This window comes from Physella acuta, unplaced genomic scaffold (genome assembly GCF_028476545.2).
Source record: "Physella acuta isolate Inbredline_101_S28 unplaced genomic scaffold, ASM2847654v3 ptg000164l, whole genome shotgun sequence".
Lineage (NCBI taxonomy): Eukaryota > Metazoa > Mollusca > Gastropoda > Physidae > Physella > Physella acuta.
The window spans coordinates 402,738-420,163 of record NW_026731683.1 but is presented as its reverse complement, the minus strand read 5'-3'; the positions used below and the strand labels follow the sequence as shown (position 1 = coordinate 420,163).

At 36.0% G+C, this 17,426-nt stretch overlaps 1 protein-coding gene and 1 long non-coding RNA gene across 2 annotated transcripts; both read left to right on the top strand.

Moving 5' to 3' along the window:
* Positions 1–5,023: 5,023 nt before the first annotated feature.
* On the top strand, positions 5,024–8,401 carry LOC131935978 (uncharacterized). The gene is made up of 3 exons (XR_009386000.1): positions 5,024–5,133; positions 6,001–6,174; positions 8,056–8,401. It is a non-coding gene; the product is annotated as an uncharacterized LOC131935978 (long non-coding RNA).
* Positions 8,402–9,031: 630 nt separating this feature from the next.
* Positions 9,032–16,844, top strand: LOC131935977 (putative aminopeptidase W07G4.4). The gene is made up of 16 exons (XM_059292757.1): positions 9,032–9,227; positions 10,188–10,320; positions 10,566–10,631; positions 11,403–11,485; positions 11,653–11,761; positions 12,015–12,133; positions 12,335–12,434; positions 12,551–12,626; positions 12,768–12,853; positions 13,077–13,181; positions 13,331–13,406; positions 14,236–14,354; positions 14,521–14,604; positions 14,957–15,064; positions 15,220–15,351; positions 15,629–16,844. The coding sequence occupies exons 1-16, from the start codon at positions 9,223–9,225 to the stop codon at positions 15,752–15,754; spliced, it is 1,527 nt and encodes a 508-aa protein (XP_059148740.1). The 5' UTR covers positions 9,032–9,222; the 3' UTR covers positions 15,755–16,844.
* Positions 16,845–17,426: the final 582 nt, after the last annotated feature.

Sequence of the window (17,426 nt, the reverse complement as noted above, 5' to 3'; positions counted from 1 at the left end):
GCCATATTTGATGAACCAATGTTCTATTAAGACCTTTGCCACTGTTTTGGCAGTCTGATCTCGCGTGGGCACCGCCACCGTCCATTTGGTGAATACATCAGTCATTACCAACACATGTTCCGTCCCATCCGATGATTGCTCCAACGACGTAAAATCCATAGCCACAATCTCTAGTGGTTTTGTCGCTAGTAGGTGTCCTGATGGCTGTCTCATTTTGACAACTGGCATTTTCGCATGCTGACACCTCACACAAGCCTCACAATGGCGTTTGACCTCCATTTCCATATTGGGCCAGTAACACCTCCGTCGTAATATTTTGTGGGTTCTGTCCTGACCCTGGTGTCCTGCCCTGTCATGTGCCAACCTTAGCACTTCTTCTCGTAATTGTCCCGGCACCACCACCTGGTGTATTGTGCCATCAATTTGGTCATGAATTCTCCGCATGAGAACACCATCCTCTATACTGAGACGGTCCCACTGACTCAGTATTTTCTTTGTTTCTCGACCAAATTGTTCTCTTTCCCTTCTTCCTGGGAATTTTTGTTCCTGGACGTATTTCAATAGCGGTTGTAAGCCACTGTCCGTTCTCTGGGCATCTCTTATCTTTTTGTGATTAAGGAAATTAAAATCACTACTGTCCATATGTCCGGGCTCTGTGGATATGTGCTCCACACCGGTCTGCCCGTTTTGCATCACTTGTACCCCATGAGGGATATCTGTTGACGCTCTGACCTCACATATTCCTGTCAGTGTTTCTTCCTCATCACCCGGTCTCTCGTAAGGATTCCTTGATAAGGCGTCCGCATTGCCATTGGACCGCCCCGGGCGATGTTTTCTCTCTAGGTCAACGAGTGCCAATTCTGCTGCCCATCGCTGTTCGATGGATCCCAGCCTTGCTGTAATTTGAAGTTCTTTTTCAATATCTGATACTTTTTCTAGTTTGCCAACACTGTTCTTTTGTCTACTATTTTTATTTACTTCTTCCGATAACAGACACTTTAAAGATGAACATTTCTCCTGTGCTTTTAATTTGCATGAACTTTTCCTATCCAGTTTCCTGGTTAGACTTTGAATTCCTTTATTAAGTCTACCAATTTTCTTCTTCTCATCATTTTTCTCTACCAACAAATTGTTCACTTGAAACTTTTCAACATTCAAGTTCATTTCACAGTTCATTTTTCCACTATCTGATGATTGTGTTTTACCTTTCTTTTTCTCCTTACTGTGTTTCTTTGTCATTTTGTTTACCAAGTCATTACCTCGCCGCTCTGTAGCCTTGACCTGCCGTACAGAGGGCGATCGTTTCACCGGACAGTACCGTGCCATATGTCCGGGTTGTGAACAAGACAAACAAATTGGTCGACCGTCTGCCGTCCATTGGAGTGATGGCTTGGCAGGACGCGGCCGTCCAACCCGTCCCTGTTTTGTACCGTTCTTTTCCCGATTCTCAGCTGTTGACCTGCTTTCTAACCTCTCCAAACGTTGGTCAACCTTATCTATGTGGGCCAACAGTTGAGCCATCATGGTCTCCATCGTGTCGGCCCCTGTGGGTGGGGATTGTCTCTGTTCAGGTACAGAAACTTTGTACACCGAACAGTTCGATTGGTCCTCATCCTCGGACCTGCGGATCGCTGAGTTCCTGACCTGGAGGAAGGTCAACTGCGGTTCTTTGTGGACCTCCTCTTTCAACTCTCTTCTTAGGCTCGGGGTTGCCAGCCCCTCAATGAAATGGTCCCTCAGTAGGCGTACATCAATGTCCGGTGTTTTGACCTTTACCGAATCAAAGGCACTGTTCATCCGGTGTGAGTACTCCATCACACTCTCCGCCAATCTCTGCCTCAAGCCTACGAACCCTGCCAGCAGTTGCGATCCAGACCGTCTCTCCCCAAAGGTCTCCATAATCAGATCCAGCACCTTATCTGGATCTGATTGGATGGTTTTATCGTGGCATTTGACCTCTGCCCTAACCGTCTCTCCTATGCTGCCCATCAGCAGTCTTAATCTTTCCTCTGGTGACATGCCTCTCGAGGCCCAGGCCGCTTTGACCTCTTCACTGAACCTGTTGGTTAAAGTGGGATCCCCGTCCCCGTAAAATTTGTTAATGTGGGACTCTCTGGGTAGGACCACTATATGGGTCTGCTTCTCGTCCAGAGTAGACATTTTATTCCGTAAGTAAAACAAAAGAGTTCTTTCTTACCGTGTGTATATGAAAAAATTTTCCTCGATTTTCACAGTTCCTGAATGTCCGAATTCACATACACACAAAACACAGTTATGCACAAGGTTGACTATGGGTGCCTAAATCGGCAAGTCTAGTTTAATTCATCCTGCTCGACGACGCCAAATGTGACCTAGGCTAGTTGCATCTATCCTGTTCGCAACGCCCAATGTGACCTTTCCCGAGTCTATCCTGCCCGACAACGCCAATTGTAACGAGTTGAACCACTCATGCTACACAACATCGACTACAGTAGAAAGACTCGAAGATGCAGGTTCGCTATTGATCCTTTTATTACATGAATCAAGAAATGTTTCAATATAACACAATGAATCAACAGAGATGTTTCACAATAATAGTCTGAATCAACTGACCCCCTAACAGTCCTCACTAGGCTTCATATAACTGAATCCACATGTCTATTGTCCTTCTTAACACGATATAACCAACTTGGGTATGTCACCCAGACTGACTGATCTAAAGCAAGCGACGACGACGGAAGAGAGAGATAGCGAGTCCTGCCGTGCCCTCCTATTTATGCCCTGTATCCGTACTCGTCCCCGTACTTGTATTCCTCCGTAATCGATACTTGTACTCGATCTCCGACCACCAGTTGCGTAGTTCAAACGTACAGACCGTAAAATAACATCTGCGTCCTATCCATCAAAGTTGACAGGCCGTCTGAATACCGTTTCCCAAAATAGCACGCCTTGGCTTTGAGGTTGTTATCAGCCCGACCCAATAAGCCACCTGTCATCGGTTGCATCAGACCAACACCGTGTCTCGGCTTCTCGTTCGTTATCATTTGTAACTGGTAGTTAGGCCTACCCCAGTTACATATATATATATATATATATATATATATATATATATATATATATATATATATGCAAAGAGAGAGAGATTGATAGATAGAGACACACATATAAAATGTGTATACATTTATATATATATATATATATATATATATAAATGTATATATATATATATATATATATATATATATATATATATATATATATATATATATATATATATATATATATATATATATATATATATTGCTTTAGGTCCCTAATAACAAATGTAATAGCTTAGATATAGCCTCCTACATATTAATATATCAGTGGTCTTAATTTTAGAAAGATAAAAACCAACAGTGTTGCAAATTTTTCTACATGCCTGGGCCTGAATATCCATAGGGGGAAAGGTAAAGTTCTCCAAGTCAATGCATCAAGCAGCACCCCTATAACATTGGCAGAAGAAGCCCTAGAAGAAGTGGATAGATTCGCCTACCTTGGAAGTGTTGTTGAAAAGCAGGGTGGGACAGAAGCAGACATAAAAAAGGACGGGCAAGGCAAGAACAGTCTTCAACCAACTAAAAAATGTTTGGGGTTCTGGAGATTTAACCCTTGGAAAAAAAATCCGGATCTTCAACACACTAGTAAAACATGTTTTACTCTATGGAGCATAGACGTGGTGAATAACTGCTATAAATATGAAGAAAATACAATCATTTATAAACTCATGCATCAGAAAGATCTTGTGCATTCGCTGGCCTAAAACCATTGGAAATGATGTTCTATGGCAACGGACAAATCAACTGCCAGTTGAAGTAGAGATCCTCCAGAGAAAATGGAAATGGATTGGCCACACACTCAGGAAGCCTGTACCCAGCACAACAAGACAGGCCCTCACATGGAATCCACAAGGCAGGAGGAGGAGAGGCAGACCAAGAAAGACCTGGAGACGTGAACTGGAAGAAGACACCAAGAAGATTGGATACACCTGGGGACAGTTGGAGAGACTAGCCCAGGACAGAGACGCCTGGAAAGCTCTTGTCAGTGGCCTATTTCCCAGGAAGGGCGACAGGCCAACCTAACCTAACCTAACCTAATTTTAGGAATCACCTTATACAGCGTGATCGAATGGTAGAGCAAACAACTGCAAACCCGAAAGTCTCGAGTTCGAATTCAGGTTCAAAACAGTGGGTCCACACAGCTGTAATGGGTACCTGACTTACATTAGTAAAAATAAATGCGGCAGGGCTTAGTTCTGACCACACGAGGTCACAACAACAGGTAAAATCTACTTCCCTTTCCCCATTGACCGTCAGGTTCTAAAATGGAACTTTCCTTTTTTTTAATTTCTCGTACACGAAGTATTGAGAAAGTATTGTGATCGTGCAAAAAAAACAACAACAGATTTTTGCAAATCTTGACGTTTTTACACCTGAGTCGAAAAAACATAGTTTTGCAATCTTGTCCGTATGTCTGTGTGTATGTGTGTGTGTGTGTGTCTGTGAACACGATAACTTGAGTACCGTTACAGCTAGGTTGATGAAATTTCATATATAAGTATTATATCAAATGAGTAGTTCTGTATCAACTTTCCAGCGATTTCCGTTAACCGCATGTAGAACTTATTCTACTTTAAATTTTTCAAAAGCCTACACCTTGAGTACCATTTCAGATAGATAAATGAAATTTCACAATGAATTAAAAGATCTAATTCTCTGCCTTCTGTTTAATTTTGAGTTATTTTCGTTGACCGGAAGTAGTAATTTACGCTATTTCTGATTTCTCAAAAAACGCATCTGAATTTATAAAATGCTAATAATAATCCGCACTATTATAAACATTTTGTTTGGCGTTCACATGGTGCGCAATTCTTTTTTCTACCCGATTCTATTCTATTTTTTTTTAAATTTAAGTAATTAAAAATGGATTAGCAATAATGTCAATATCCCGAGTTGCCATCCCACCTAGATAGACAAAAACAATGTTGAAGGGCAAAGAGTTCATGTGTAACAGGTGGCTGTGAATAACGGTCAGTGTGGTGTATTTGTTCACAGGTTAACTGGTTTACATAAGGCTCCATTGCATCTTATTTATGCCCCAGTAGCTAAGTGCAAAGTAAGTTACATTATGCTTTTCTATGGTTTACTGGTTTACGCAATGCTAATCGTTTAATAACTATTCAGTATGAAATTTGTAAATTTCAAAGGACGATTAAAGCGCGCCAGATTTTTTAAAAATATTTTGGACAACAACAGTGTTGAGTGGTAAAGAGTTCATGTGCAACAAGTGGATGTGAATAACAACTGATTATTCTCCAACATACAGGAGTATATATACGAGTTGTTACAGGAACCATGCGGGACAAGATGTAGACGCACGCCGTTCCTTCCGCGCACTCCGGGCATATCGCTACCACCCCCACCCCCACCAGTCTTGTGAGCTTTGGTTCACTACGAATGTTTACAATCGTGGAGCCGGGTTGAATTAGTGACGGCTATTAGGGGCGGATAATTTAGTATTAAACAATTTGAAACGAAGGGGAGATTTCTGCTTGATCTTTTCATTGCTGTCTGTAAACAGCTGCTTTCACTGGGCGGAAGGGTGGGGGGAGGGAGGGAGAGTGTCGAATTCACAAATTATTAATTGCTGATAACCAGAAAATAAAACAACTAGATAGCGGCGCATGCTACGTCGCGGGTCAGCTCGTACAATATATTAGAGAAAATGTGCCAACTGAATAGTTACACCGTTACGTCATTGATCCTTGAAAATTATCAATTTCAGGAGGCCGAGATATATTCTCAGAGGCCGGGCCCATAGTCTTTTCCAAGCTAGATGTGCCCTATCTAGCCTACAATAGTTTACAATCTGTAATGTCCTTTAGGTCTGCCGATGTCAGAACCATAGAATGTTGATAAGTATAGTAAAATGTATACAAGTTACATTCATTAGCCGTAATTGTTTTTCGTATAATCCACATAGCTATTGGTTAAATGGTCTTACACTCAGCCAATCAGACAGAGACCACAATCAGCGGCTCACACAACTTGCAGACTGCACTTGATACGACCGACCGTAAAACGAGCTCTAAGATAATGGAGTTCCGTTTTCAGATTGTCACCATCATTGCCTGTTTTGTGTGTTTTACTGGAACTGGTAAGTCTCAAACAAAAGCAGAACATCTTTTGATAATATTAAATATACATTACTTTTGTGATACAGTCATTGTGTCGTTTATGTTTATATATATATATATATATATATATATATATATATATATATATATATATATATATATATATATATATATATATATATATATATATATATATATATATATATATATATATATATATATATCGTTGTAATGGAGACTCTCATACATATAGAGTGTGACTTATCGAAAAAAGCAGACATGAACGTTCATTTGGTTTAGAAAGTAAAAACCATATCATTGCAGGTTCAATTCGTATGTATTAATATGAGACAACGTACACTATTAATGCTGCGGGCATGTCCACATTAAACCCGTGCAACAAGTCGATCGTATCTGTTTACATGGTAGTCAACATGAAATGCAAATGAGCTGAAAAAAAAACATTTCTTAGAAATCCGATTTCTGTTGTAAACATCGGTAAAATACCCGTTTTACAAATGAGTGGTTCCTATATCGTCTTTCTTGCGCACCTCTTTAACATTGCTCCCAGCAATACTTGGAATCTATCAGAGGCGTAGCGAGGTGGGGTGGCGGGGGGGATACATATGTCCCCATGCGCCTACATTAGTGGGCGCCAAAGTGGGTTGTAAAAACAAATTAAAATCTCATTTTAGCTGCATTATAAATATAAAAAATATATGAGAGGGGGAGCAAATAGAAATTTTGAGGGGGGGGGGGGTGCAAATTGAAAATTGAAAGGCTGCTCCAGGGCGAGGCGCCAAATTGAAAGTTTGTCCCTGGGCGCCGGGAAGGGTCGCTACGCCTCTGGAATCTATACCACACCGGACACCCTTCTACTCACATCATAATGTTATAATAAACACAAACAATGGAGGTAATCATCTGGCGTTATTTTGATATTAAGTGGCTAAATGGCTTTCAAGATATCTTCCCTTCCATCTCTTCCCCCTCCCACCTTTCTCTCCTTCACTATCTCTATTTCTTTAGTTGATTTATACCAATACAGCTGATATCGCTTGCTCCGAAACCAGTCCGTCATTAATCACTAGAGGTAAACAAACCATAGATTGAGACCAGGGTTTCTTCCAGACTTTTTTCTCCGGGGTGGGGGCACTTGAATTTTTTCGGTGGTGGGGGGCGGACTAGCATTTCCGGGGGGAGGGGGGGGGGGCAGACACGCAGACACTGTTAAAAGTATATATTTTCTATATAAATTCCATTTCGTGCGGGGGGGGTAGACTTTTTTCGGGGGGGGGGGGGGGCTGCCCCCTCCCCCCCCCCCCCCCCCCCCCCAAAGAGATGTCTGGAAGAAACTCTGATTGAGACCAGCTGCTGTATCGCTGAAGTGTCTGCTGTGTGTCTGTACAAGTGATGATTCTATAATTAAAAAGTTGTAAAATGAAGAGAAAAGAACACAAAAAAACGGGGAAAAAAACAATAATAATAAGGGGTCGGCGTGGTCGAGTCGGTAAAGCTCATAGTTGCTAAAGCGAAAAGTCCCTATTTCGAAACCTCGTGCAGATGAGGCTCGTTAGCTGGGGACAACCTCTCTTTTTGGAGAGAGAACACCTAGATCAAACAACTGCTGCCTTGTAGTTTGTTCTTCCAATACTAAAATTAAGAACGAAGAAGAAGAAGGAGGACTTGAATGTCAAGTTCTCTAGGAACAACCAAAAAAAGTAATAATAATAATAAAAAATACTAATGCTAAATACTTTAAAAACTATTTCCTCCATTGTTAACTTAGAATTCTTAGAAATATGTATTCTAATATATTGAAATGAGGGCTACAATTATATTGGTAAGAATATCGTTTTAACAATGTAGATTCAATAAAATAAGCATGTTATGTTTTACAGAAAGCATCGAGCCTTCATTGAAATCCAAATGTGTGAATAGACATGAAAGGGTAGATATTACATATGAAATGATCAAGTATAACAGCACAAAAAAGGGGCAAGCTATTTTATTATTATTATTTTTTAAATTTATGTTGATATTAAATTTAAATAGATATATTTAAAAACGTAAATAAACCGGCCTATTCCAGCAATGAAAGGCATAGGTAAGTTTTTCAAATTAGCCTGTGGAATATTTTTTTACCTTTCAGTACGAAACCTAACAGCTATAAACAAATATAGCTATGAGCGAAGAAACTATCATGAATAAAGGACATGCTTTCGGCTTAAAGTTCAGTGAGAAAAAAATTAATCTGTTGAAGAGTAGGTTGAGGCAGATTAGGGGTCACGCTTTTTTTGGCGATTTTTACCTCCCCCTCGTCACAAAAAGCCAGCCCCCCCCCCCTAAAAGTGACATCACACCTCAGCCTACAACCTCCCCCCACCCCCAAAAAAAAATTGCAGTTCAGTTGAATTTTTGTTTAAACATCGATATTTTTTCTAAAATCTTGTCTGAACTGTCAAAAGAGAGTATTTTAATCAATTTCTCTTACAATTTATTAAAACAGTTTTCTAAAACGCGAAATAACGTCTAAAATTCGTTTTCTAACATTGCTATTTTATAATGCAAAAGTGTGACGTCGCACCATCTAACCCCCCCCCCCCCCCCCCTCATCACACACCGTCACAAAATTACGGACCCCCCTCCCCCTACAAGTGTGATGTCATTTATGGATGACCCCCTATATCCCATCTAATTTAAATAGTAATTTCTATACAGAATCTATGCCTAATTTATGTAATTTATAGATCTAGACTTCTACTTCTACCTACGTAATAGTTACATTAGTAATTAATGCAACATACAATTTTAGAACCGCTGGGTTTAACTTTCACTACCTAAATATAGAAGTGAATGTCATGTGATAGGCAATATCATGTGATTTTTGTCTAGCGTTAAAAAATCAAACGTAAGCATTTTGATTTTCAAGAAAATTTAACTTCAGTTGCAGATTTACATAAATAGTAGATTCTAGCGGCTTTTGGCAGTTTGTAAGAGAGTGTTAAAGTTAATTCCTAAATGATTGCAACTACTGAATAAAGTTGCATGCTTAGAAACCTAGAAAAATGGTGTAAGTACTACTACTAGACTACTACTTACTACTAACTTAGTACTTAGGCCTACTTACTAGATCTAGTAGACTATTCTAGACTAGAACTAGAATCTAGCTAGAATGCTGCTGCTAGATCTATTATTACTAATTTTAAGTCAATAATTTTAAAAGTATTAAGTTATTAGTAGGCCTGTTTAATTTATTTAATTTAATATTTAGTAGGCCTATTTATTAAGGATTAGGCATTAGCCATTTCATTAGGCCATGATTAGGCTATAGTCGCTGCTATAGGCTACAGTAGGCCTATGCCCTATCAGCCTATCTATATATTAAATATTACTATTACTACTATTAGTTATTACTATTAACTTGTTAAGTCATTAAGTACCTAGTAGTATATTAAGTATATTTATTTATGCCTTTAAAAACCATTATAACGAGCTGACCCGCGACGTATCATACGCCGCTATTTAGTTGTTTTATTTTCTATTTTTCAGTAATTAATAATTAGTGAATTCGATAGTACCAATGCTGCCACTGAAAATATTTGCTTTAAAACACTAAAACCCTCCTTTCCCCCAACCCCTGCAGCCACCTCTTAGTCACTTCCCCTAAGTATAAAATAGTTTTAAACTAAATTATCTGCCCCTAATAACCGTCACTAAACCCGGCTCTACGATGTAAACATTTAGCGTGAACTACAGCTCACCAGACCATGTGGGAGTGGGGGTGGTTGCGATATGCCTAGAGAGGAAAAGAGGGGACTGCTTGGCGCGCTTACAGCTTGTTTTCTAACGTCTCCCAGAAGAGAATTATATATATATATAGATATTATTATTATAATTACCTAAGCCTATAATTCTATATAATAGGCTTTTTAAACTAAATGCACTGAAAATTGAAAAATAAAACCTGAAAGAAACAGCTGAATAAGCATCTCTATTATTCAACTCTATTGCATTGTTGTGTTTTTTTTAGAATACCAGAACTTGTACCTACTTCAGATGTACGAGATGCCAAGTTTGATATTGTCATTGTTGTCACTGACAAATTGTCCAAGTTAAAAGATGGACTTGAGCCACTCAAGTCTCCATTGGAGGACTTTTCACAAGTATGTTGATATTTTTGTTGATTAACCATACCCATGCAAATACTATTATTACAAATATATGGGTATGGTTTAATATATGTTTAAAATAATTATGTGAGATATTTAATGGGCCCTATGATTACATAGTTTATTCTAAACCCAATTTAAATGATGTAAAGCACTATTTTGTCCTTAATTGTTCAAATTATTGGCTTCTCTTACGTGAATTAAAAATTATTTATTTAAGTTTCTTTTCTGTTTTTCAGATTGATAAAGGTTTTGATAAGCAACCTATATTGATCCAGACAAATGCAGTCCCTTCTGGAAGACTGGTATTCCTTGATTTTTTAAATGAAAAGTTTTAATACTAATGCTTTCTTTGCATCTTTAAGACAGTTTAATTTCAATTAAGTTAGAATGGCTTAAGAGATTGGTTGGTCTATAGATGACAATAATGAGAGATAACTCTAGCATAATACATACTAGCGTACTCGAAGAAATTCTGGCGAGATATTTAAGAAGGGTTTCTTGTATGCATTACAAATCCTATGTTCTTAGACGGGTGACCTTGTTTTAAGCCCCCGATTTACACTACCGCAGACGCGCCATAGTGCTCACAGGGAAACCCAGGGCGCTTCAGGTCATGCAATTTACTGGGCGCCAGCAGTTGCACCTGTAGAAGTTTTAATGCTGAATATAGTAATACCCCTTACCCACTATGCAGGACGCATGATTAACGGATGCCAAATGCTAACATAGCCGCTTTGGAACTCTTGGCGCGAAATTATGTATTGATAAAAATCGCACCCTCCCAGGCGCCACTCATATCAAATTTTATTTATTTTGTTAATAAAAATCTTCCCGGGAGTATTCTCATCAACTCCTTAAAGTTTTATAGCACTCAGAAGAAAGGTGTGGAACCGCATCTGACTTTCATTTTTTTTAATATACCATGTATAGATAAGAATCGCACCCTCGCGGGCGCCACCCTTGCAAATTTAAAAAAAAAGGATATATATATATATATGTCAAGGTTATTGGAATTGTTGTCTAGAAGTAGATTTTTTTTTAAAGTAATTTTATGTAACTATTTTTATGTTTAGATATTTTCTGCCACCGGACCGCTTGATCGTGACCAAGATGATGTTAGAAGATTTGCAGATGCAGCTTCAGCAGGCATTAAAAGGTGATCTTCTTTCTCCAGTCTTTTTTTTTTTATAAACTGCTTGTACACCAGAGCACACTTTTACCATTATCTGTTACACAAGAGTAAAGTAAATGTAATTTGATTTGTATGTGTTTGTTTTTTTATAATGTACTTACGAACATCATAACTCTGAACTTTTAACACAGAGCACTGTCTGCAGGCTGCAAGAAGCCTTTACTTGTTCGTCCAGTGGATGATTCTTTTGAGCACGCAGGACTTGTGACGCTGCTAGCTAGCCTGCAAACTTTATATGTGGTTAGATGTTCCTCCTGATTTAATCTCTTAAGTAGTAGTAAACATAAGTGCTGTACTACAAGTGTTATATATATTTTTGTCATATACATTATCTAATTGTTAAACACTACTTTTTTATAAAGTGTTGTACCAGGCTTGAACTTACGTTTTAACCCAAAATAATTTATAATTGTTAAATATTACCACCATATAAAGTTTTTATGAGACAGACATTAACTGTAACACTGTGTATTGAGTATTGATTATTTTTCAGCCTCTGGAGCTTCGTGAGGCTGGTGTAAATCAGCGAGTGGAAGTCCTAGGTGTCTGGTGCAACAACTTGGATCGGGTCACAAAAACAATCGCCATTAGTAAAGCTTTAGAAGAAGGAAGGTGTGTTTTTACTGTTAATTAGAAGAACTCTTACTGAAAATAATACTACAGTCTTTAATGAATGCCTGAATCATTATTACTTTAAGTCAGCTTTTTCAAAACTAGTAGGTACCGACTAGTGCTAAAGAGTTTTAAAAAGATAAAATAAATGTACAAACACGATGTTAAATGAAAAGCTGTGCTCATTTATAATTTATTTAGACTAGTAGCAAGAGATATTGGTGGAACAGATCCTGAGAGAATGGCAGCACCAAAGGTTGAAGAATATGTGAGGGAGTCATTCAATGGCAGTGATGTGACTGTAAGTATTTGGTTTTCATTTTAAAAAATGTGTTGTTCCATGCATATTCTTATACGTGTTTTATAAAAATATATGATTTGTTTTGTGACAAGTTTTGAAACAAAATATTCTCACAGATAGAGGTTGTGAGTGATGTGGATACATTGAAAAAGGAATATCCTCTTTTAGCTGCTGTTAATAGGGCTGCACACAGTAAGTAATTTTTTTTTGTTAACTGGTAGAAGTACCTGCATGGTTAAATTATTTTGTAATTGGTACTTTCTAAAGAACAGATTTAAAAAACAAAAAAAAAACAGTCTTTAATTATTTCAATTTTTTAATTATTTCTTTTAGCTGTTGAGAGGCACAGAGCAAGAGTTATTTTTCTTGAATACAAAGGAAGTGGTGAAATTACAAAGACTCTATTTCTTGTTGGCAAGGTAATCATGCTCTCATTTCTTTGTCAACTATTGAAATTTATGTTCCCATTAGCACTTTGTATTGCAAATTTTAAAAGACCACATTTGAAAAACGATTTTGTTTAAATGTATTAAAAATCTTCAACTTGAATAAATAGGCCTACTTGATAAATTGTTCAAATATTTGCAATTTGAACCACTGGCTTAAAAAAAACTAATCCTTCCAAATTTAAAAATGCATCAGGGCATCACTTATGACACTGGTGGTGCTGACATCAAGGCTGGGGGTGTAATGGCAGGCATGCACAGAGACAAGTGTGGAGCTGCTACTGTGGCTGGAATTCTCAAGGTAACTGATGTTGGCACTATTTGTTTTATTATTTAGCTTAGGAAGTTTAATGGAAAACAAGGGTGATGCAAGCATTTAATTTATTTTTAAATAGAAAATTGACATGTCCAAGATGTAAGTTAATTTTTGAAAAATATTTTATTTTAAAGACTGTCTCCATACTAAAACCAGCCAATCTCAGAGTTGTGGGTGCTATGGCAGTAGTGAGGAACAGTGTGGGAGAAGGTGATTTTTTAATGTTAGACTGCTATACATCAGCAACATTAGTTTCACTGCTGCTCTGTTTGTTATTTACTAAAAAGTTGGTGCTTATTTTTTTTAAAAGAGCAACATTAGTAATAACATGCTGCCAATTTAAATACCTTATTTTATTTAAATTTTATACCTATAATCTAGATGTTTACAGCTAAGTTTTAAATGAATTTAAAAGATTTAGATCTAAGTATTGGAATTCCAAATCATGTGGTCAAAACTTTGAATGTTCTGCTGAGAAGTTTTTAGATGTTCTGATCCACTGAATTTAAGCCTTAACTCTAAAAATCCATTGCTTACATTTTGTTATGAAAGTTTGATTTTAGCATTAGAATAAATTTTTATACTTTATAAAATTTGTTTTGACAGTTGCTGAGTAGGTAATTAAATGAATGTTATTATTATGTGTTTATATACTTCAGTTTTTTAAAATAGTTTTAACAAATTCTTTCCTGTTTAATTATGAAAATTAAACATAATTTGTGGGCATCAATAGTTTAAAAATTGTTGTGGACTATCATACTTTGGAAAGTGTTAGGCAGCAATTAAAGGTATATAAATATCAACTTACTTTTAAAATTAAGTTTATCTTGCTCCTTTCTTAAAGTTAAAGTAGGAGTAGTCTTGCAATAGATGCTAAAATTCAAATGTTTATATAGACAGGGATAGAATTTTGAAAATTATTTTGAAGTTGAAAATGTTATTCAAGTTATTTTTTAAATTACAATTTGTCCCTGTTTAGCCCAAAAGAAATTATATCTTGACCAAGTTTGAATTCTATGAAATATCTTTCCATGTTTAGAGAGCTATGTCGCTGATGAAATCATAACTTCACGTGCTGGAGTGAGGGTCAGAGTTGGCAACACTGATGCTGAAGGGAGAATGGTAATGGCTGATGTTTTATGCCAAATGAAAGAGAGGGTAAGGCCAATTGTTTAAATATCTTCTAAACAATAGAGCTGATTTATTTAAATAATACCAAAAATACATTTTTTAAATTTACTACCAAAATGTTACTAGGGCCTTGTTCTGGCAGATTTCCCATGTTATCTAGTAATATAGTTATCCCACTTTTTTATGTTTATAGGCCTTGCAAGCTGTAAACCCACAACTTTTTACTCTGGCTACATTGACTGGACATGCCATCAGGGCTATGGGACCAGATTACACTGTAAGTAAAGTAAAAAGTGAAGTTCCCCTTCCAAACCTGCCGGTCTATGGGGCAAGTTAAGTAGAGTGAAATAGTTTCTGTAACCAAGCCATATGAAGGGATAGTGTGGTCAGCATTATACCCAGCCGCCTTTACTTTTTCTAACGTGAGTTAAGTACACATCAGAGCTGGGTGGACTCAGGAATGGTCTACTGACTTACGGAATAGCAGTCTAGCTGTTCCAAATTTCAAGAATATTAAATTTTTTTTGTTACAGATTTTAAAGTATTGAAACATGCACTATCAAATTGTAAACTTGTTTTCATATATATATATGCCTATGTGAATTACTTTAAACTATTCTTTTGGGTAGATTATCATGGATAATGGACCAGCCAGAAATATTGGTAATGCTCAAAGAATTCAGACAATTGGTGAGGCATATGGAGACCCCTTTGAAATATCAAATATCAGGCGTGAGGTAAGCAGTTAAACAAATTATTTCTGTGTTCTTTATCATATTTATTTTAAAGAATTAAAAAATGTTTATTACATTCTAATTCTAATTTATATTCTCTGTGAATGCTAGGACTATATTACATTCTAATTCTAATTTATATTCTCTATGAATGCTAGGACTATGATTTCCACAAAGGCAAATCAGAGTATGAAGATCTACTACAGTCAAATAACCAGCCATCTACCATGACCAATCGTGGGCACCAGACACCTGCAGCCTTTTTAATCATGGCTTCTGGATTAGATAAGGTCTGTAGTCTGTGTAGCGTGAATATAGTTATGATAAATACTTTTTTAAACATCAATACTTTAAAATATTTCATTATATTATATTAAAAACAGTTTTCATCGTTTAATAGAATTTAAAATCAGTGATTTTAGAACCCTTAACTATTTTCTTTTTATATAATCAGACAGCAATTTAACTAAAATATAATTCATAAGTTTTATTTGATATACATTTTCAATTGTTTCATATTTTGAAGAAAGATGGGAAAAAATTAAGTATCTTATTTTTATTTTTCAGCATGGCAAGGACTCTTCTACCCCTCTGCCATATTCTCATGTTGACATTGCTGGATCCAGTGGCCCATTCCCCGGTGTGCCTACAGCATCACCACTGGTTGCTTTTACTGCAGCATTTGCGCTGTAACCCTCCTTGTGTAACAGCATGTTACAGTCACTGTTATAGTTGTTCTATAACAGTTACATTGTATATCAGCAATGTAAACAGTTGCTCTAAAATAAATTATCCCAGACTCAATATTAAAACTTTTTTCATATGAACTGTATTTGTTTATGTATGACAAAAGTGATTACAATTTAAAAATTATTCTTTTGTTTTTTATTGAATTAATACCAATACTTGTATTCTTATTCTAATTAAAAATTAAACAATTATCTAAAATTAGATTCTTGCTTGACCTATTTTTTAAGCTGCTGCCTTGGTAATGATGACTGCCAGAAAAGACAAATCCACCTTTTTGTTTATTTATAAAGTTGAGCTATCATTTTAAAACTATATATTGTAATTTGTTTCATCAAGCAACTTCTAAAACAATACGGATTAGATTATAACAATGTAAGTTTAATGTTTACATTATAATCTGCAGTATATTCTTCTATGAGTATAAGGAAGCAGAAGATAAAAAAAAGAAATATTGTCTCATTATATATAAACTTGTATGAACTGTTTAAACTTTGCTTGCAAAATATTTAATTAAATGCTAGACTCTAAAGAAAATTTCATGAAAATAATAACTTTATTGAGACAAAAGCAAACTAAGCCTGCCCATTTAGGCTACCATGTATTTGAATGGGAAGAACTCAAGTAAGCGACACATTTGTACTGTACAGTCAATTGAGTCCCAACAACTCTCCTTAAAAGTTAACTTTTCATAACAGTTATAGAAATGTAGCCATTTAACAAAAAAGTGTTTTTAATAAAGGATTTTCTAGGCTACCGATTGATGTTGATAATTAAATTTTTTATCAACTTTGAGGTAAACATACGTAGTTTTTACCTGTTTTAAGTCATCATAAACAATAATGAAGTTGAAAATCTTAGGCAACACCTTATCTATATGGTAGTCTATTATTTAAAAATTAACATGTAAGCTCCATTCCAAAACTAGCTCAAATCCAAAGGGCCTATTTTAATATTACTTGTGTGTTTATATCTGACATGGTATCGCAACCTTTTGTCAGAAAGACTAATCAAATAAAAGTTTTATTTTTTTATATTGAATTATTTTGTTGTGATAAAAGCCTTATGTCATATTTTTGTTGTAGATCTTATTAACTTTATAGAGTTTTTACAGAATTTTCATAATCTAGTTTTTTTTTTAAATTTAAATGTAGTATTATTAAAAGTAGTTTAATTTTATCTACTCTAATACAAGCCTTGTTAGATAAATTTTATTGAATGTTTAAAAGCATTAAAGATGTACAATGTAAACATAATTTGTTCAATCACAAATTTTAATTTTTTAAATTTTACAAGCTGTTTACCCTACATCATTGTGGTTCACATTACTAAAACATTAGTAAACACATTTTGGTGAAAGAAGTGGAACTTATATTTAGTTTCTTTATATAAATATATAGTCTTTTATAAGTAAAGCTAGAGTTAACAAGCATATTACCATTGAAATTTATTTTAAAAATAAAATCAGTCAAATTCAATATGGGCGAATATTACAAAGAATCTTGCAAATATAAAAATGTGTTTTTAAAATAGCTGGATTAACATTCATACTCACTGCTACCTCCCACTTTTGATTTTGTATAGGCCCTATAGTAATAGACTTTTAATAACTAACTCA